Source organism: Oncorhynchus kisutch, linkage group LG13 (assembly GCF_002021735.2).
Source record: "Oncorhynchus kisutch isolate 150728-3 linkage group LG13, Okis_V2, whole genome shotgun sequence".
Taxonomy (NCBI): Eukaryota; Metazoa; Chordata; class Actinopteri; order Salmoniformes; family Salmonidae; genus Oncorhynchus; species Oncorhynchus kisutch.
This window is the reverse complement of record NC_034186.2, coordinates 4,511,037-4,533,237: the sequence shown is the minus strand read 5'-3', so window position 1 is coordinate 4,533,237 and position 22,201 is coordinate 4,511,037. Positions and strand designations below refer to the sequence as shown.

General features: G+C 45.9%; 1 protein-coding gene across 8 annotated transcripts in view; it reads left to right on the top strand.

Annotated features, from left to right (window-relative positions):
• The window catches only part of kif1aa (kinesin family member 1Aa), a 177,457-nt gene that overhangs the window by 47,705 nt on the left and 107,551 nt on the right, over nucleotides 1-22,201 (top strand). For all 8 annotated transcript variants that reach the window (XM_031838199.1, XM_031838198.1, XM_031838196.1 and 5 more), the window contains exons 3-11: nucleotides 750-823; nucleotides 1,189-1,371; nucleotides 1,927-1,995; nucleotides 5,379-5,557; nucleotides 11,340-11,451; nucleotides 14,192-14,269; nucleotides 16,083-16,148; nucleotides 16,247-16,343; nucleotides 17,839-17,917. In XM_031838199.1, the coding sequence (XP_031694059.1) occupies nucleotides 750-823; nucleotides 1,189-1,371; nucleotides 1,927-1,995; nucleotides 5,379-5,557; nucleotides 11,340-11,451; nucleotides 14,192-14,269; nucleotides 16,083-16,148; nucleotides 16,247-16,343; nucleotides 17,839-17,917 (937 nt within the window). The remainder of the gene's footprint in view (nucleotides 1-749; nucleotides 824-1,188; nucleotides 1,372-1,926; nucleotides 1,996-5,378; nucleotides 5,558-11,339; nucleotides 11,452-14,191; nucleotides 14,270-16,082; nucleotides 16,149-16,246; nucleotides 16,344-17,838; nucleotides 17,918-22,201) is intronic.

Genomic DNA, 22,201 nt, shown 5'->3' with positions numbered 1-22,201 from the left:
TTCATTCAGTAGTAGCCCAGAGCTCCAGAAAATAACAGAAGCTAACCGTCTGTACTCTGTAATTGTCCAGAAGGGAACAGTCTGTCTGTCTAATTGTCCAGAAGGAAACAGTCTGTCTGTCTGTCTAATTGTCCAGAAGGGAACAGTCTGTCTGTCTAATTGTCCAGAAGGAAACAGTCTGTCTGTCTGTCTAATTGTCCAGAAGGGAACAGTCTGTCTGTCTAATTGTCCAGAAGGAAACAGTCTGTCTGTCTGTCTAATTGTCCAGAAGGGAACAGTCTGTCTGTCTAATTGTCCAGAAGGAAACAGTCTGTCTGTCAGTCTAATTGTCCAGAAGGAAACAGTCTGTCTAATTGTCCAGAAGCTAACCGTCTGTCTGTACTCTGTAATTGTCCAGAAGGGAACAGTCTGTCTGTAAGTGCATTTATGGGAGCAGTGAGCCAGAGACTAAGCACTTTTCCCTCCCTCCCTCCCTCCCTCCCTCCCTCCCTCCCTCCCTCCCTCCCTCCCTCCCTCCCTCCCTCAATAGTAGTGTACTATATAGGGAATAGGGCACCATAGGTTCCTGGTCTAAAGTAGTGTACTATGTAGGGAATAGGGTGCCATTTGGGACACAGACATTAATTTGGACGATCGGTGACCCAGCGACCAGATCTAGTTTCACACAGCAGGTCGACTCTCTCACCCTGTTGACCCTCCTCCTGACTCTACCCCCCCCCCCCTCTTTCTCTCTCCGTCGTGTCTTTCAGCCATCCTCAACCCCAAGCAGCCCAAAGAGAACAAGAGCTTCAACTTTGATTACTCGTACTGGTCACATACCTCGGTAAGTACCTGTACCTCTGACTGACTATCTGTGTACTGTATGATACCATACCACCCAGGGAGGAGCACAACACATGCTGATTTTGATTAGACAGTCTGATTAGTGTGAACAGGCACAACAGCCTTGAACCGGACTTTTAGTCAGGTTCATTTTCAAGTGAATCAACCTTGTAGTTGTGTCTTGGTTATGTCCTGGTTGACCTTAAAAAGAAACTCCAGCACGCTGGTATTCTAGAACACTCCACAAACAATTCAATGAATCTTTTCACCAACGTGTCGGTCAATTTCAATGGTTGCCTGACTCTACTTGAAGATGGTCAATATGAATGGTTACCTGACTCACCATGGATAATTGTCTCTCCACAGCCCAAGGACATCAACTTTGCTGGCCAGCAGCAGGTGTACAAGGACATTGGTGAGGAGATGCTGCTCCATGCCTTCGAGGGATACAACGTCTGTATCTTTGCCTATGGCCAGACCGGATCTGGGAAGTCCTACACCATGATGGGCAAGCCGGACTTGAAGAACCAGGAAGGAATTATCCCTCTGGTATACAACATATACTGTTACCAGGGTTACAACATTTCAGTGGGCTACATTACCCAGATATCATCCCTCTGGTATACAACATATACTGTTACCTCTAACACCAGGGTTGCAAAATTCCAGAAAAATCCCTGGTTTTCCTGGTTGGAAGATTCCCAGAATCAGGATGGAATAAGCATCAAATCCTTGAATCCTCCAACCAGGATAGCTGGAAATTTGCATCCCTACTCCAGACCAATCGCACACCTAGCTCTCCATACCTCAACGTAATGTTACACAAATCCCATCTAGGGTGTTGGAAATGAGTGCAAGCTCATTGGATAAATGTGTTATTCAACATGTCAATGTGTTTGTATCTGTCCCTGTACAGATAGACCAGTTATCAATTGGTGCTTCTACACCTGCATTGCTTGCTGTTTGGGGTTTTAGGCTGGGTTTCTGTACAGCACTTTGAGATATCAGCTGATGTACGAAGGGCTATATAAATCAATTTGATTTGATTTGATCAATTGATAATAAATGTTCACTGCAAACCCTTTACTTTCTTTCTCCCCCTAGATGTGTGAAGACCTCTTCACCAAGTTCAACGACAGTAATAACGACAATAGCAAGTCGTACTCTGTGGAGGTACGTACAGTTATAGCACAAGGCCTCTCTATGTTTTACTGGGCTCCTAACCAACTGTGCTATTTTATTTGTTTTTCTTCAACTTATTTTGTACATAATATTACTGCTACCGTCTATTATGACGGAACAGAGATTCAGAACAGCGATTATTCATCTTAAATTGGATGTAGAGGTTTTCTTGATATGAGTCCGATGTGAAGAATGCTTTCTCAAGACCAGGCCCAAATCCCCGTCATTCGCGTGAAGAAAAGAACGGGGGAAAAGGTGGAGGAGTGCGGGTAGGTAAACCACCACTACCATCCGTACTATTAGCCAACGTAAAATCATTGGAAAATAAACTGGATGATCTACGATTTAAAACTATTCTACCAACGGGACATTAAAAACGGTAATATCTTATGTTTCACCGAGTTGTTGCTGAACGACGACACGGATAATATAGAGCTGGCTGGTTTTCCGTGCAGGACAGAGCAGCTACGTCCGGTAAGACGAAGGGCAAGGGTCAATAACAGCTGGTGTGGGATGTCTAATATTAAAGAAGTCTCAAGGTTTTGCTCGCCTGAGGTAGAGTAACTCATGATAAGCTGTAGACCACACTATCTACCAAGAGAGTTTTCATCTATATTATTCGTAGTAGTCTATTTACCACCACAAACCGCTGCTGGCACTAAGACCACACTCAGCGAGCTGTATAAGGCCACTGAACGAGCTGTATAAGGCCACTCAACGAGCTGTATAAGGCCACTCAACGAGCTGTATAAGGCCACTCAACGAGCTGTATAAGGCCACTCAACGAGCTGTATAAGGCCACTCAACGAGCTGTATAAGGCCACTCAACCATCTGTATAAGGACACTCAACCAGCTGTATAAGGCCATAAGCAAACAGGAACATGCTCATCCAGAAGCAGCGCTCCTAGTGGCCGGGGACTTTAATGCAGGCAAACTTGATCTGTTTTACATAATTTCTACCAGCATGTCACATGTGCAACCAGTGGAAGAAAACCAGATGAAGAAAAACTCCACACACAAAGCTCTCCCTCGCCCTCCATTTGGCAAATCTGACCATAATTATATCCTCTTGATTCCTGCTTACAAGTAAAAACTAAAGCAGGAAGTACCAGTGACTCACTCAATACGGAAGTGGACAGATGACGCGGATGCTAAGCTACAGGACTGTTTTGCTAGCACACACTCAATAAGTGCATCGATGTCATCGTTCCCACAGTGACCGTGCGTACATATCCCAACCAGAAGCCATAGATTACAGGCAACATCAGCACTGAGCTAACAGCTAGAGCTGCTGCTTTCAAGGAGCGGGACACTTATCCGGACGCGTACAAGAAATACCGCTATGCCCTCCGACAAACTATCAAACAGGCAAAGTGGCAATACAGGACTAAGATTGAATCCTACTACACCGGCTCCGACGATTGTTGGATGTGGCAGGGCTTGCAAACTATTATTGACTTCAAATCAAACCCAGCTGCGAGTTGCCCAGTGACACGAGACTTTCAGTCGAGCTAAATGCCTTTTATGCTCGCTTCGAGGCAAGCAAAACTGAAGCATGCATGAGAGCACCAGCTGTTCTGGACGACTGTGTGATCACTCTCTCTGTAGCCGATGTGATCAAGACCTTTAAAAACAGGTCAACATTCACAAAGCCGTGGGGCCAGACGGATTACCAGGACGTGTACTCAAAGCATGCACGGACCAACTGGCAAGTGTCTTCACTGACATTTTCAACCTCTCCCTGACCATATCTGTAGTACCTACATGTTTCAAGCAGACCACCATAGTCCCTGTGCCCAAGAAAGCGAAGGTAACCTGTCTAAATTATTACCGCACTGTAGCACTCATGTCTGTAGCCATGAAGTGCTTTGAAAGGCTGGTCATGGCTCACATCAACATCATCATCCCGGAAACCCTAGACCAGCTCCAATTCGCATACTGCCCCAACAGATTCACAGATGACGTAATCTCAATCACACTCCACACTGCCCTTTCCCACCTGGATAAAAGGAACACCTATGTGAGAATGCTATTCATTGACTACAGCTCAACATTCAACACCAAAGTGCCCACAAAGCTCATCACTAAGCTAAGGACCCTGGGACTAAACACCTCCCTCTGCAACTGGATCCTGGACTTTCTGACGGGCCGCCCCCAGTTGGTAAGGGTAGGTAACAACACATCCACCATGCTGATCGTCAACACTGGGGAGCCCTCAGGGGTGCGTGCTTAGTCGGGGGACTAAGCACGCACCCCTGAGGGGTCCCCAGTGTTGACCCTGTTCACCCAAGACTGCACGGCCAGGCACGACTCCAACACCATCATTAAGTTTGATGATGACACAACAGTGGTAGGCCTGATCACCGAGAACGATGAGATCTGGCCGTGTGGTGCCAGGACAACAACCTCTCCCTCAATGTGAGCAAGACAAATGAGCTGATCGTGTACTACAGGAAATGGAGGGTCGAACAGGCCCCCATTAACATCGACGGGGCTGTAATGGACATTGACAGGGTTGTAGTGGAGAGTTTCAAGTTCCTTAGTGTCCACATCACCAACGAACTATCATGCTCCAAACACATCAAGACAGTCGTGAAGAGGGCATGACAACACCTTTTCCCCTTCACGAGACCAAAAAGATTTGGCATGGGTCCCCAGATCCTCAAAAAGTTCTACAGCTACACCATCGAGAGCATCCTGATCGGTTGCATCACCGTCTGTTATGGCAACTGCTCGGCATCTGACCATAAGGCGCTACAGAGGGTAGTGCGAAAGGCCCAGTACATCACTGGGTCCAAGCTTCCTGCCATCCAGGACCTCTATACCAGGCGGTGTCAGAGGAAGACCTAAAAAATGATCAAAGACTCCAGTCACTCAAGTCTCTGCTACCGCACGGCAAACGGTACCGGGACGCCAAGTCTAGGTCCAAAAGACTCCTTAACAGCTTCAACCCCCAAGCCATTAGACTGCTGAACAATGAATCAAAAGGCCACTTGGATGAATTACTTTGTAAATATTTTATTAACTTAATTTTTTAAACTTTATTGTTGTTTAAGGTAAGTAAGCATTTCTGCATGCACTTCCTCTCACTAGGGCTCTTTCTCAATTAATCTTATCTTCATTCCTTGCATCCTCTCTCCTTACTTCCTCAAAAACACATTGGAGGGGTAGAACCAAGGTCCCTTCCTTGCATTATGAGAAGGATATGAGGAGAGAGGAAACAAGGAATTGAAGAACCAGAGACCTACAGGAAACAGGAAGCCACTTCTATAGACCAGAGAGGAATTGAAGAAAGACTAGAAAGACCTAGTTGGTAATGTAACACTTTGCCCCCCCCCCCCATCCTCCCTCCCTCCCCCTCCCTCCTCCTCAGGTGAGCTACATGGAGATCTACTGTGAGCGTGTGCGTGACCTCCTGAACCCTAAGAACAAGGGGAACCTGCGTGTGAGGGAACACCCCCTGATGGGTCCCTACGTAGAGGATCTGTCCAAGCTGGCCGTCACCTCCTACAACGACATCCAGGACCTCATGGACTCTGGAAACAAGGCCAGGTGAGGGGACAGATGTATGGATGGGTGGGTGGTTGAGTGAGTGGTTGGTTGGGTGGATGGATGGGTAGGTGGGTGGGTATTTGGTTGGGTGTGTTGGTGGGTGGGGGAATGGTTAGGTGGATGGATGGCTGGATGGGTAGGTGGAAGGATGCGTGGGTGGATGGATGGATGGATGGCTGGGTGGGAGGAAGGATGGGTGGGTGGGTGGGTGGGTGGATGGGTGGATGGAAGGATGTGTGTGTGGGTGGGTGGATGGATGGATGGATGGCTGGGTGGGTGGATGGATGGGTGGGTGGAAGGATGTGTGGGTGGATGGATGGATGGATGGATGGCTGGGTGGGTGGATGGATGAGTGAATGGCTGGGTGGGTGGGTATTTGGTTGGGTGTGTTGGTGGGTGGGGGAATGGTTAGGTGGATGGATGGCTGGATGGGTAGGTGGAAGGATGCGTGGGTGGGTGGATGGATGGATGGATGGCTGGGTGGGAGGAAGGATGGGTGGGTGGGTGGGTGGGTGGGTGGATGGGTGGGTGGGTGGATGGAAGGATGGATGGATGGATGGATGGATGGATGGATGGATGGCTGGCTGGGTGGGTGGATGGATGGGTGGGTGGGTGGATGGAAGGATGTGTGGGTGGGTGGGTGGGTGGGTGGGTGGGTGGGTGGATGGATGGGTGAGTGGATGGATGGATGGATGGATGGATGGATGGATGGATGGGTGGGCGGGTGGATGGGTGGGTGGATGTCTGCTTGGCACCCCAATGTTGGAACAAGCTTCCCCCTAACGTCAGGACAGATGAGTCCCTGCCCATCTTCCCGAAAACATCTGAAAACCCACCTCTTCAAACAGTATCTTGATTAATCCTCACACTTATCGTTTCTTACAAGCACTGACTTTGCTGTTAGTTGATTTATTGAGGAAAAGTTTGACTTACTAGGATTGTGGTATGAGGTGGTCTCACATGAATGCTCTAAGTCAGTCTGGACAAGAGTGTCCGAGAGTTCAACTGCATACGGGGTGATGGGGTTTCTCAGTAGTTTAAATAGGGTCAATGTTAAATATTCTGGCTCTTTTCCATAAATCACAGATAACAGTAGCACTTAGAAGGAAGCAATATGTTGATCAAGCATCTAAATGGATTGAAAGTATAGAGAAGGTTTGGGCCCACAGGAGGCTGGTGGCTACTTATTTGGTGAGGATGGGCTTGTGGTAATGGCTGGAACGGAGTAAATGGAATGGTATCAAAGACATCAAACACATGAAGACGGCTCATAATAATAGCTGGAACGGAGTAAATGGAATGGTATCAAAGACATCAAACACATGAAGACGGCTCATAATAATAGCTGGAACGGAGTAAATGGAATGGTATCAAAGACATAGAAACCATGTCTTTGATACCATTCCATTTACTCCGTTCCAGCCATTATTATGAGCCGTCTTCTTGGGTTTCTGTCCTAAATGGCATCCTGTTCCCTTTATATAGTGTGTTACCCTCGACCAGAGCCCTACCGGGGGGAGATTTGGGACGCAGCCTTGGTGAAACGCAGCTGCTATACTGTACCGTGTTGGCCGAGAATGAATAGATGAATTAAGCACACGGTGCTCTGCTCTGTCCATAAGGGAATTTACTGCCTGAGAAGACTTGAACTGGCAGACCCAGAAAAGATTTCACATGGAGTTAATTAACCTACACATCAGACACCAGCTGAGACAGCCTTATAACTAGGACAGTCCAGCAGACAAACAGGACAAACATGCAATTCACTGATCATAGGAACAAAACAACGATTCATTATTGAAGTTCCAGACTTGTTGGGTGGGTGAGCACTTGTCCATGCTATAACGTGTTGGAATCATATTAGCCCCGTCGATTGATAAATTACTCAATAATGAATGAATTAATCAATGAATGAATTGATTTCTCTATACCTTGCAGTTCCGTAACCTTCAAATCTCCATTAACTTACTAACATGTACCATCCTGATGTGTAGCTGTACATACCTACTGTCCTCTGTCTATTCATCCAACCCTCTACTGTCCTCTGTCTATTCATCCACCCCTCTACTGTCCTCTGTCTATTCATCCACCCCTCCTCTGTCCTCTGTCTATTCATCCACCCCTCTACTGTCCTCCATCTATTCATCCACCCCTCTACAGTCCTCTGTCCATCCATCCACCCCTCTACTGTCCTCTGTCTATTCATCCACCCCTCTACTGTCCTCTGTCTATTCATCCACCCCTCTACTGTCCTCCGTCGATTCATCCACCCCTCTACTGTCCTCTGTCTATTCATCCACCCCTCTACTGTCCTCTGTCTATTCATCCACCCCTCTACTGTCCTCTGTCTATTCATCCACCCCTCTACTGTCCTCCATCTATTCATCCACCCCTCTACAGTCCTCCGTCCATCCATCCACCCCTCTACTGTCCTCTGTCTATTCATCCACCCCTCTACTGTCCTCTGTCTATTCATCCACCCCTCTACTGTCCTCTGTCTATGTATCCAACCCTCTACTGTCCTCTGTCTATTCATCCACCCCTCTACTGTCCTCTGTCCATCCATCCACCCCTCTACTGTCCTCTGTCCATCCATCCACCCCTCTGCTGTCCTCTGTCTATTCATCCAACCCTCTACTGTCCTATGTCTATTCATCCACCCCTCTACTGTCCTCTGTCTATTCATCCACCCCTCTACTGTCCTCTGTCTATTCATCCAACCCTCTACTGTCCTCTGTCTATTCATCCAACCCTCTACTGTCCTCTGTCCATCCATCCACCCCTCCACTGTCCTCTGTCTATTCATCCACCCTCTACTGTCCTCTGTCCATCCATCCACCCCTCTACTCTCCTCTGTCTATTCACCCACCCCTCTACTGTCCTCTGTCCATCCATCCACCCCTCTACTGTCCTCTGTCCATCCATCCACCCCTCTACTGTCCTCTGTCCATCCATCCACCCCTCTACTGTCCTCTGTCCATCCATCCACCCCTCTACTGTCCTCTGTCCATCCATCCACCCCTCTACTCTCCTCTGTCTATTCATCCACCCCTCTACTCTCCTCTGTCTATTCATCCACCCCTCTACTCTCCTCTGTCTATTCATCCACCCCTCTACTGTCCTCTGTCTATTCATCCACCCCTCTACTGTCCTCTGTCTATTCATCCACCCCTCTACTGTCCTATATCTATTCATCTAACCCTCTACTGTCCTCTGTCCATCCATCCACCCCTCTACTGTCCTCTGTCTATTCATCCACCCCTCTACTGTCCTCTGTCCATCCATCCACCCCTCTACTGTCCTCTGTCCGTCCATCCACCCCTCTACTGTCCTCTGTCTATTCATCCAACCCTCTACTGTCCTATGTCTATTCATCTAACCCTCTACTGTCCTATGTCTATTCATCTAACCCTCTACTGTCCTCTGTCCATCCATCCACCCCTATACTCTCCTCTGTCTATTCACCCACCCCTCTACTGTCCTATGTCTATTCATCTAACCCTCTACTGTCCTCTGTCTATTCATCCACCCCTCCACTGTCCTCTGTCTATTCATCCACCCTCTACTGTCCTCTGTCTATCCATCCACCCCTCTACTGTCCTCTGTCTATCCATCCACCCCTCTACTGTCCTCTGTCCATCCATCCACCCCTCTACTGTCCTCTGTCCATTCATCCAACCCTCTACTGTCCTCTGTCCATCCATCCAACCCTCTACTGTCCTCTGTCCATCCATCCACCCCTCTACTGTCCTCTGTCTATTCATCCACCCCTCTACTGTCCTCTGTCTATTCATCCACCCCTCTACTGTCCTCTGTCTATTCATCCACCCCTCTACTGTCCTCTGTCTATTCATCCACCCCTCTACTGTCCTCTGTCTATTCATCCACCCCTCTACTGTCCTCTGTCTATTCATCCACCCCTCTACTGTCCTATATCTATTCATCCACCCCTCTACCGTCCTCTGTCCATCCATCCACCCCTCTACCGTCCTCTGTCCATCCATCCACCCCTCTACTGTCCTCTGTCTATTCATCCAACCCTCTACTGTCCTATGTCTATTCATCTAACCCTCTACTGTCCTCTGTCCATCCATCCACCCCTCTACTGTCCTCTGTCTATTCATCCACCCCTCTACTGTCCTCTGTCCATCCATCCACCCCTCTACTGTCCTCTGTCCGTCCATCCACCCCTCTACTGTCCTCTGTCTATTCATCCAACCCTCTACTGTCCTATGTCTATTCATCTAACCCTCTACTGTCCTCTGTCCATCCATCCACCCCTATACTCTCCTCTGTCTATTCTCCCACCCCTCTACTGTCCTATGTCTATTCATCTAACCCTCTACTGTCCTCTGTCTATTCATCCACCCCTCCACTGTCCTCTGTCTATTCATCCACCCTCTACTGTCCTCTGTCCATCCATCCACCCCTCTACTCTCCTCTGTCTATTCACCCACCCCTCTACTGTCCTCTGTCCATCCATCCACCCCTCTACTGTCCTCTGTCCATCCATCCACCCCTCTACTGTCCTCTGTCCATCCATCCACCCCTCTACTGTCCTCTGTCCATCCATCCACCCCTCTACTGTCCTCTGTCCATCCATCCACCCCTCTACTCTCCTCTGTCTATTCATCCACCCCTCTACTCTCCTCTGTCTATTCATCCACCCACCCCTCTACTCTCCTCTGTCTATTCATCCACCCCTCCACTGAGGTGTCAGTAACAAACATTGTTCTACCACTTTGTTGTTCTGTCAATACAATATGAGGAAAATATGCTTGTACTGACAAATTATTGCATTCTCTCTCCTGCAACACTCTGGACTGTGTTCTAATGACTCCATTCTCTCTCCTGCAACACTCTGGACTGTGTTCTAATGACTCCATTCTCTCTCCTGCAACACTCTGGTCTGTGTTCTGTTCTTCCTCAGTTTACCACTCCCTACTGCTTGGGAGGAGATTTATCTTCTCTACAAATTAGCACATTGTCTCTTGTCTCAGTAGCTTGAAACTAACAATCGCAATTAGACAGTAGCAGCACCAGCTGTTGACGAACCGGCTTAAACCACCTCAAATTTGATTTAATGCCCCAGTAGGCAGCTGAAAATGAATGTTTTGGTTGCTAGAGAGCGTTTAGGGAAATGTATTTTAATGGATCTGTTCTTTGGCTTATCTTGGTGCAATTAATTTCTGCCCCTCGTATAAAACTATTCATCGTGGAGGTTTCTGTGCTTTATTATTAGGATGGATCATAGATTGATCTCAGATGACTCATTCATTGTTATATGGTTTTTGTTCTTCTTCTGTCTCAATGCATCTGTGGTGTTGCATCATACAGGATGTTCTGTGGTGTGACATCATACAGGATGTTCTGTGGGGTTGCATCATACAGGATGTTCTGTGGTGTTGCATCATACAGGATGTTCTGTGGTGTGACATCATACAGGATGTTCTGTGGTGTGACATCATACAGGATGTTCTGTGGTGTGGCATCATACAGGATGTTCTGTGGTGTGACATCATACAGGATGTTCTGTGGTGTGTCATCATACAGGATGTTCTGTGGTGTGTCATCATACAGGATGTTCTGTGGTGTGACATCATACAGGATGTTCTGTGGTGTTGTTGAAGTGACACAGATCAGGGTCATGTTCAGTGGGGCACAGAGGACAAATTAACGTTTCTTATTAGACAAGTCCAGGAAAGGTAAATCCTGTTTCCGTCAGTTTTCTTCAATTTTGGTGTCAAGTGAACGTGACCCAACATTCTCTTCTTCTCTGCAGGACGGTTGCCGCCACTAACATGAACGAGACTAGCAGTCGCTCCCACGCTGTGTTCAACATCATCTTCACTCAGAAACGACACGATGCTGAGACTGATAACACCTCTGAGAAGGTAGGGGCCGCCGTCTCGGCCAGAAAGATCTCACTTCATACTATACAGTGAAGTGTAACCAGGTTTGAATCTCCTTGCTTCCGCTCTCCTCACGTTCTTCTTAAAGTTCAGGTAGCAGATAATAGACCCTAACAGATATGTATGTAGTTGTGGCTGTATTAATAAGCAATAAAGCCCGAGGGGAAGTGGTATATGGCCAATGTACCACGGCTAAGGGCTGTTCTTAGCCACGACTCAACGCGGAGTACCTGGATACAGGCCGTGGTATATTGGCCATATGCCACAAACCCCCGAGGTGCTTTATTGCTATTATAAACTGGTTACAAAGTCATTAGACCAGTAGAAATACATGTTTTGTCATACCCATGGTATACAGTCTGATATACCACAGCTGTCAGCCAATCAGCATTCAGGGCTCGAACCACCCAGTTTACAATAACTAATATACATGGGTTCTATGACTCACACGTTGGGGGAACATATTGGCTGTAGTAGCCTACTGTACATGGTTTACATGGCTGTGAGGATTTCCCTAGAATATGATAACAACATATAGAATGTTTATAGAATAAACATTGAATTTAATCAATTACCTGTGGAAATACGTATTTGAGTGAACATTAGCAAGAATGTTTGGTTTAAGTTTGCGGCTATCAGTCTTGTAGGTTTAGGATATTTACTAGCCCATACCAGTGACAAACTAAGATAACTTTTGACTGATACTGTAGCTGACACACCTACTCATTCACAGGTTTTTGTTTATTTTGACTATTTTCTACATTTCAGAATAATAGGGAAGACATCAACACTATGAAATAACACATATGGAATCATGTAGTAACCAAAAAAGTGTTAAACAGATCAAAATATATTTTATAGTTGAGATTCTTCAAAGTAGCCACCCTTTGCCTTGATGACAACTTTGCACACTCCTGGCATTCTCTCAACCAGCTTCACCTGGAATTATTTTCCAACAGTCTTGAAGGAGTTCCCACATATGCTGAGCACTCGTTGGCTGTTTTTCCTTCACTCTGCGGTCCAACTCATCCCAAACCATCTCAATTGGTTTCATCCTGATGCAGCACTCCATCACTCTCCTTCTTGGTCAAACTAGCACTTACACAGCCTGGAGGTGTGATGGGTCATTGTCCTCCCGGCGCCACAGAATGGCCGATTTACTCCAACGCACAACGTCCCCCCCCCCCCCCCCCCCCCCACAAACACCTTGAAAACTTGCTCTATACAGTAACAGTGACCTCCGTCACGGCTAAAACAATTATTTCCCATAAGCTTGTGCTCTCTATAGTGTGACACAATCAGCATTTAGCTACCAACAGCTGGCAGACATGTTTACATTTGGTTAGTTATATCAGTGTTATTTAGATGGAAGACGTGAAATAAACGCTCTATAGCTAGCTAACGTTAGCAGGAAGGAAGCAAGCTAGTTCTTTCACTTACCCCATTTCACTTCCATTCTCACAGTCTCTGCTGGTGCTGCTGGCTGTTTGAGATACTTTACAAGCCACATTGATGGTAGGGGCAGTATCCACTTGGAGAAGACATCTTCTTGCTGAAGTGTTCCTTCCAGCCGTGGACGTTCTCAGGGATGAAATGTGCCCTTCAGATTGACGAGTAGACGCCTTTATTCTCACAAATGTATCCCACTTTTTTACTACGTTTAAAGAAAATTATAATAATCGTGTGACGGTGACCTTAGGTGTTTTGTAGGGATTTTTTCCCCCCCGAAAGTTAGAGTTGATTTGGAGAAAATAAGTAACCCAACTTTTAGAATAAAATTATAATATTATAATAATTGATTTAAATCAAGTGCTCCAAGTTACTATTATTAAATCAGTTCCTGACATTGAGGGAAAAAATGAGTGTAACGGTTCTCTTGTGGTGAAGTAGAGGTGGACCAAAACGCAGCGTGGTTATATTGATTCATGTTTAATATAAAAAGATAAACATGAACACTACAAAACAATAAACGTGGAAAAACAAAAACAGCCCTATCTGGTGCAAAACACAGAGACAGGAACAATCACCCACAAAACCCAACACCAAACAGGCTACCTAAATATGGTTCCCAATCAGAGACAATGACTAACACCTGCCTCTGATTGAGAACCATATCAGGCCAAACACAGAAACAGACAAACTAGACACACAACATAGAATGCCCACTCAGATCACACCCTGACCAAACAAAACATAGAAACATACAAAGCAAACTATGGTCAGAGTGTGACAATGAGGTGCTACATTGCCTTTAAAATATCAGAGGGATGTGAGGAGAGAGGACTAGAGAAACAGAGGGATATTATTCTGAGATTCATCCAAAGCTCTCTGTAAACTGCTTGAACTCTGTGATTTCAAGGACATCATTTTTTTTAATGAATGAATTGCTGTTTTTTTTGTTTTGTTATCAGTGCTTGCATCCCTAGCTCCATTTATCAATTTCAGATTGGTTTAAATTGCTCCAGCCTCATCCCTCAGCTGCATATAAGGAAAAAGAGTTATTGGGTGCTATTGGACTGAAAAAACGAATTAAGGATTGAGGCGTTAAAGCTAATTGGAAAGATGTCACTTGTCTCCCTACGCCTGTGAGGGTACTTGATAATGTGTCTGTGACATTGTGAAGGAGGTTGACTGGTGCCAACTGTTGCTGCCAACTGTGAGAATAAAGGATTTTAGTTGAGCTAATGCATATCCCTGCACTCCCATTGACTTTTTGTCACAGGTCAGCAAAATCAGCCTGGTGGATTTGGCCGGCAGCGAGAGAGCAGATTCCACAGGCGCCAAAGGGACCCGGCTCAAGGTTTCTCCCTCCTCTGTCTTTCTCCCTCCTCTGCCTCTTCATCCTCCGCCTCTTCATCCTCCGCTTCTTCATCCTGTCTTTCTCCCTCCTCCGCCTCTTCATCCTCAGCTTCTTCATCCTCTGCCTCTTCATCCTCTCCGTCTTCATCCTGTCTTTCTCCTTTCTCTGTCTTCCTCCCTCCTCTGCCTCTTCATCCTCAGCTTCTTCATCCTCTGCCTCTTCATCCTTTCCGTCTTCATCCTATCTTTTTCCTTTCTCTGTCTTCCACCCTCCTCTGCCTCTTCATCCTCAGCTTCTTCATCCTCTGCCTCTTCATCCTCTGCCTCTTCATCCTCTCCGTCTTCATCCTGTCTTTCTCCTTTCTCTGTCTTCCTCCCTCCTCTGCCTCTTCATCCTCAGCTTCTTCATCCTCTGCCTCTTCATCCTTTCCGTCTTCATCCTATCTTTCTCCTTTCTCTGTCTTCCACCCTCCTCTGCCTCTTCATCCTCAGCTTCTTCATCCTCTGCCTCTTCATCCTCTGCCTCTTCATCCTCTCCGTCTTCATCCTGTCTTTCTCCTTTCTCTGTCTTCCTCCCTCCTCTGCCTCTTCATCCTCAGCTTCTTCATCCTCTGCCTCTTCATCCTTTCCGTCTTCATCCTATCTTTCTCCTTTCTCTGTCTTCCACCCTCCTCTGCCTCTTCATCCTCAGCTTCTTCATCCTCTGCCTCTTCATCCTCTGCCTCTTCATCCTCTCCGTCTTCATCCTGTCTTTCTCCTTTCTCTGTCTTCCTCCCTCCTCTGCCTCTTCATCCTCAGCTTCTTCATCCTCTGCCTCTTCATCCTTTCCGTCTTCATCCTATGTTTCTCCTTTCTCTGTCTTCCACCCTCCTCTGCCTCTTCATCCTCAGCTTCTTCATCCTCTGCCTCTTCATCCTCTGCCTCTTCATCCTTTCCGTCTTCATCCTGTCTTTCTCCTTTCTCTGTCTTCCTCCCTCCTCTGCCTCTTCACCCTCAGCTTCTTCATCCTCTGCCTCTTCATCCTTTCCGTCTTCATCCTATCTTTCTCCTTTCTCTGTCTTCCACCCTCCTCTGCCTCTTCATCCTCAGCTTCTTCATCCTCTGCCTCTTCATCCTCTGCCTCTTCATCCTTTCCGTCTTCATCCTGTCTTTCTCCTTTCTCTGTCTTCCTCCCTCCTCTGCCTCTTCACCCTCAGCTTCTTCATCCTCTGCCTCTTCATCCTTTCCGTCTTCATCCTATCTTTCTCCTTTCTCTGTCTTCCACCCTCCTCTGCCTCTTCATCCTCAGCTTCTTCATCCTCTGCCTCTTCATCCTTTCCGTCTTCATCCTATCTTTCTCCTTTCTCTGTCTTCCACCCTCCTCTGCCTCTTCATCCTCAGCTTCTTCATCCTCTGCCTCTTCATCCTCTCCGTCTTCATCCTGTCTTTCTCCTTTCTCTGTCTTCCTCCCTCCTCTGCCTCTTCATCCTCAGCTTCTTCATCCTCTGCCTCTTCATCCTTTCCGTCTTCATCCTATCTTTCTCCTTTCTCTGTCTTCCACCCTCCTCTGCCTCTTCATCCTCAGCTTCTTCATCCTCTGCCTCTTCATCCTCTGCCTCTTCATCCTCTTCGTCTTCATCCTGTCTTTCTCCTTTCTCTGTCTTCCTCCCTCCTCTGCCTCTTCATCCTCAGCTTCTTCATCCTCTGCCTCTTCATCCTTTCCGTCTTCATCCTATCTTTCTCCTTTCTCTGTCTTCCACCCTCCTCTGCCTCTTCATCCTCAGCTTCTTCATCCTCAGCTTCTTCATCCTCTGCTTTCCCTTGTCCTGTTACAGGAAGGAGCAAACATCAACAAATCTCTGACCACTCTGGGGAAAGTCATCTCTGCCTTGGCCGAAGTGGTATGGATGAGTTATATTTATACACATGGATCATTAATATATTGTTTTACAATTATAGGCTGGAAAATAAAGTTTCTCTTTTATTATTCACTTTTTAGGATTCTGCACAAAATAAGAACAAGAAGAAAAAGAAAGTGGAGAGTCACATCCCTTACAGAGATTCTGTGTTGACCTGGCTACTGAGAGAGAACTTAGGTGGGAACTAACTTTACAGAGATTCTGTGTTGACCTGGCTACTGAGAGAGAACTTAGGTGGGAACTAACTTTACAGAGATTCTGTGTTGACCTGGCTACTGAGAGAGAACTTAGGTGGGAACTAACTTTACAGAGATTCTGTGTTGACCTGGCTACTGAGAGAGAACTTAGGTGGGAACTAACTTTACAGAGATTCTGTGTTGACCTGGCTACTGAGAGAGAACTTAGGTGGGAACTAACTTTACAGAGATTCTGTGTTGACCTGGCTACTGAGAGAGAACTTAGGTGGGAACTAACTTTACAGAGATTCTGTGTTGACCTGGCTACTGAGAGAGAACTTAGGTGGGAACTAACTTTACAGAGATTCTGTGTTGACCTGGCTACTGAGAGAGAACTTAGGTGGGAACTAACTTTACAGAGATTCTGTGTTGACCTGGCTACTGAGAGAGAACTTAGGTGGGAACTAACTTTACAGAGATTCTGTGTTGACCTGGCTACTGAGAGAGAAATTAGGTGGGAACCTTTAACTTTACAGAGATTCTGTGTTGACCTGGCTACTGAGAGAGAACTTAGGTGGGAACTAACTTTACAGAGATTCTGTGTTGACCTGGCTACTGAGAGAGAACTTAGGTGGGAACTAACTTTACAGAGATTCTGTGGTGACCTGGCTACTGAGAGAGAACTTAGGTGGGAACTAACTTTACAGAGATTCTGTGTTGACCTGGCTACTGAGAGAGAACTTAGGTGGGAAATAACTTTACAGAGATTCTGTGTTGACCTGGCTACTGAGAGAGAACTTAGGTGGGAACTAACTTTACAGAGATTCTGTGTTGACCTGGCTACTGAGAGAGAGAACTTAGGTAGGAACCGTTAACTAAGCTAGCATATGGAATTGTTTTAATATGGTCATACCACGGATCATTTAGCTATTTGATTCTGAATTTTAGGACCCCTTTAGGTATCAATTTAGGTAGGAACCGTTATTTTTATGATTTGTTAAAATATTGTATTTGTCCTTTACTACTATAGCTCATAGAGACGCATTGAATGAAACATTCATGAATGGCAAAACATTAAGGAATAAGGTTTTGAAGTGTCTGTCCTATATTTAGGCCATATAAGAAATCTCAGGAAATATTGTCGGTTTTTTTGGGACACATATTATTTTTTGTTGGCACTAAACTACCTCCACACTTCCATTCATTTTTTTATGGCCTTCAGACGAGTCCCATGACACATCGTGTTCGTGAGAGTCCCATCTGTCCATAGAGGGGTCATATTAGTTTGTAGGACAAACGGTTCAGACACTTCAGACGTTCTCCTGAGAAGACCAATTGTAAAGACCTCACCTTGCTCAATGAACATTCAGACTAGTTTACTAACTCTGAGCCCGGAAACAGATATTGCTGACTTCATATAAATGCTATGTATGGTATGTAAACAGTCTTAATCAATCTGATAGACCCTAATTCTTCTGATCTTCTGTTTTGCTCAGGGGGAAACTCTCGAACTGCCATGGTTGCTGCTCTCAGTCCAGCTGACATCAACTATGACGAGACTCTCAGCACACTCAGGTACAAGAATAAAAGGATGAGAGAACTCTCTCTCTCAATTCAAGGGGCTTTATTGGCATGGGAAACATGTTAACATTGCCAAAGCAAGTGAGGTAGATAATATACAAAAGTGAAATAAACAATCAAAATGAACAGTAAACATTACAAATACAGAAGTTTCAAAACAATAAAGACATCACAAATTTCATATTATATATATATATATATTTATATACAGTGTTGTAACAATGTACAAATGGTTAAAGTACACAAGGAAAAATAAATAAGCATAAATATGGATTGTATTTACAATGGTGTTTGTTCTTCACTGGTTGCCCTTTTCTTGTGGCAACAGGTCACACATCTTGCTGCTGTGATGGAACACTGTGGTATTTCACCCAGTAGATATGGGAGTTTATCAAAATTGGATTTGTTTTCGAATTATTAATATGGTCATACATTGGGCAAGAGGTTAGGAAGTGCAGCTGTTTCCACCTCATTTTGTGGGCAGTGAGCACATAGCCTGTCTTCTCTTGAGAGCCATGTCTGCCTACGGCGGCCTTTCTCAATAACAAGGCTATGCTCACTAAGTCTGTACATAGTCAAAGCTTTTCTTAAGTTTGGGTCAGTCACAGTGGACAGGTATTCTGCCACTGTGTACTCTCTGTTTAGGGCCAAATAGAATTCTAGTTTGCTCTGTTTTTTTGTTAATAACTTGACACATTGGAAATAATTATCTTTTGTTTTCTCATAATTTGGTTGGGTCTAACTGTGCTGCTGTCCTGGGGCTCTGTGGGGTGTGTTTGTGTTTGTGAAAAGAGCCCCAGGACCAGCTTGCTTAGGGGACTCTTCTCCAGGTTCATCTCTCTGTAGGTGATGGCTTTGTTATGCAAGGTTTGGGAATCGCTTCCTTTTAGGTGGTTGTAGAATTTAACAGCTCTTTTCTGGATTTTGATAATTAGTGGGTATCGGCCTAATTCTGCTCTGCATGCATTATTTGGTGTTTTACGTTGTACACGGAGGATATTTTTGCAGAATTCTGTATGCAGAGTCTCAATTTGGTGTTTGTCCCATTTTGTGAAGTCTTGGTTGGTGAGAGGACCCCAGACCTCACAACCGTAAAGGGCAATGGCCTCTATGAATGATTCAAGTATTTTTAGCCAGATCCTAATTGGTATGTTGAAATTTATGTTCCTTTTGATGGCATAGAAGGCCCTTCTTGCCTTGTCTCTCAGATAATTCACAGCTTTGTGGAAGTTACCTGTGGCGCTGATGTTTAGGCCAAGGTATGTATAGTTTTTTGTGTGCTCTAGGGCAACAGTGTCTAGATGGAATTTGTATTTGTGGTCCTGGCGACTGGACCTTTTTTGGAACACCATTATTTTGGTCTTACTGAGATTTACTGTCAGGGCCCAGGTCTGACAGAATCTGTGCAGAAGATCTAGGTGCTGCTGTAGGCCCTCCTTGGTTGGTGACAGAAGCACCAGATCATCAGCAAACAGTAGACATTTGACTTCAGATTCTAGCAGAGTGAGGCCATGTGCTGCAGACTTTTCTAGTGCCCGCGCCAATTCGTTGATATATATGTTGAAGAGGGTGGGGCTTAAGCTGCGTCCCTGTCTCACCCCACTGCGCTGTGTGAAGAAATGTGTGTGTTTTTTGCCAATTTAACTGCACACTTGTTGTTTGTGTACATGGATTTTATAATGTCGTATGTTTTACCCCCAACACCACTTTCCATCAATTTGTATAGCAGACCCTCATGCCAAATTGAGTCGAAGGCTTTTTTGAAATCAACAAAGCATGAGAAGACTTTGCCTTTGTTTTGGTTTGTTTGGTTGTCAATTAGGGTGTGCAGGGTGAATACATGGTCTGTTGTACGGTAATTTGGTAAAAAGCCAATTTGACATTTGCTCAGTACATTGTTTTCATTGAGGAAATGTACGAGTCTGCTGTTAATGATAATGCAGAGGATTTTCCCAAGGTTACTGTTGACGCATATTCCACGGTAGTTATTGGGGTCAAATTTGTCTCCACTTTTGTGGATTGGGGTGATCAGTCCTTGGTTCCAAATATTGGGGAAGATGCCAGAGCTAAGGATGATGTTAAAGAGTTTTAGTATAGCCAATTGGAATTTGTTGTCTGTATATTTGATCATTTCATTAAGGATACCATCAACACCACAGGCCTTTTTGGGTTGGAGAGTTTTTATTTTGACCTGTAACTCGGTCAAGGTAATTGGAGAATCCAGTGGGTTCTGGTAGTCTTTAATAGTTGATTCTAAGATTTGTAATTCATCATGTATATGTTTTTGCTCTTTATTCTTTGTTATAGAACCAAAAAGATGGAGAAGTGGTTTACCCATACATCTCCATTTTGGATAGATAATTCTTGGTGTTGTTGTTTGTTTAGTGTTTTCCAATTTTCCCAGAAGTGGTTAGAGTCTATGGATTCTTCAATTACATTGAGCTGATTTCTGACGTGCTGTTCCTTCTTTTTCCGTAGTGTATTTCTGTATTGTTTTAGTGATTCAACATAGTGAAGGCGTAGACTCAGGTTTTCCGGGTCTCTATGTTTTTGGTTGGACAGGTTTCTCAATTTCTTTCTTAGATTTTTGCATTCTTCATCAAACCATTTGTCATTGTTGTTCATTTTCTTCGGTTTTCTATTTGAGATTTTTAGATTTGATAGGGAAGCTGAGAGGTCAAATATACTGTTAAGATTTTCTACTATTTTCTACTATTTTCTATTGCAGTGGAATGTTTTACTCAGGAAATTGTCTAAAAGGGATTGAATTTGTTGTTGCCTAATTGTTTTTTGGTAGATTTCCAAACTGCATTCCTTCCATCTATAGTATTTCTTAATGTTACTCAGTTCCTTTGGCTTTGATGCCTCGTGATCGGGTATTGCTCTGTTCAAGTAGACTGTGATTTTGCTGTGGTCTGATAGGGGTGTCAGTGGGCTGACTGTGAACGCTCTGAGAGACTCTGGGTTGAGGTCAGTGATAAAGTAGTCTACAGTACTACTGCCAAGAGATGAGCTATAGGTGTACCTACCATAGGAGTTCCCTCGAAGCCTACCATTGACTATGTACATACCCAGCGTGCGACAGAGCTATAGGTGTACCTACCATAGGAGTCCCCTCGAAGCCTACCATTGACTATGTACATACCCAGCGTGTGACAGAGCTGCAGGAGTTGTGACCCGTTTTTGTTTGTTATGTTGTCATAGTTGTGCCTAGGGGGGCATATGTGGGAGGGAATGCTGTCACCTGCACACCTGCAATGCTGTCATCTCTCTCTCTCTCGCTCTCTCTCTCTCCCTCTTTCTCTCTCTCTCCCTCTTTCGCTCTCTCTCCCTCTTTCTCTCTCTCCCTCTTTCTCTCTCTCTCCCTCTCTACCACACAGCAGCTGATCAGTGATGATTTGAAGGACAAGGCCCTGTAAAGAGACCTATCTCCGTATTGCATAACAACAGATTATGTTTTCCTCCAGGGCTTGTTCTCTGTGTCAGCTCCACTCTTCAAACACCCTTCAAAGTTACAGCTACAGTGTTACACTGCTGAATGGTGTAATCGACTACCCACTCAGGAGATGCTGAGGAGGACAGAGGAGCACTGACATGATGAGACCTGAGGAGGGGAGAGAAGCACTGGGACCTGAGGAGGGGAGCACTGGGATCTGAGGAGGGGAGCACTGGGACCTGAGGAGGGGAGAGGAACACTGGGACCTGAGGCAGGGAACACTGGGACCTGAGGCAGGGAGCACTGGGACCTGAGGAGGGGAGCACTGGGACCTGAGGAGGGGAGAGGAGCACTGGGACCTGAGGAGGGGAGCACTGGGACCTGAGGAGGGGAGAGAAGCACTGGGACCTGAGGCAGGGAGCACTGGGACCTGAGGAGGGGAGCACTGGGACCTGAGGAGGGGAGAGGAGCACTGGGACCTGAGGAGGTGAGAGGAGCACTGGGACCTGAGGAGGGGAGAGGAACACTGACATATTTGTGTGTGTATGTCACAGAAGCCCCAGGTATTCTTAATCAACCTTCAGGTCCCAGTGCTCCCCTCCTCCTCAGGTCCCAGTGCTCCCCCTCCTCCTCAGGTCCCAGTGCTCCCCTCCTCAGGTCCCAGTGCTCACCTCCTCAGGTCCCAGTGCTTCTCTCCCCTCCTCAGGTCCCAGTGCTCCCCTCCTCAGGTCTCAGTGCTCCTCTCCCCTCCTCAGGTCCCAGTGCCCCTCTCCCCTCCTCAGGTCCCAGTGCCCCTCTCCCCTCCTCAGGTCCCAGTGCCCCTCTCCCCTCCTCAGGTCCCA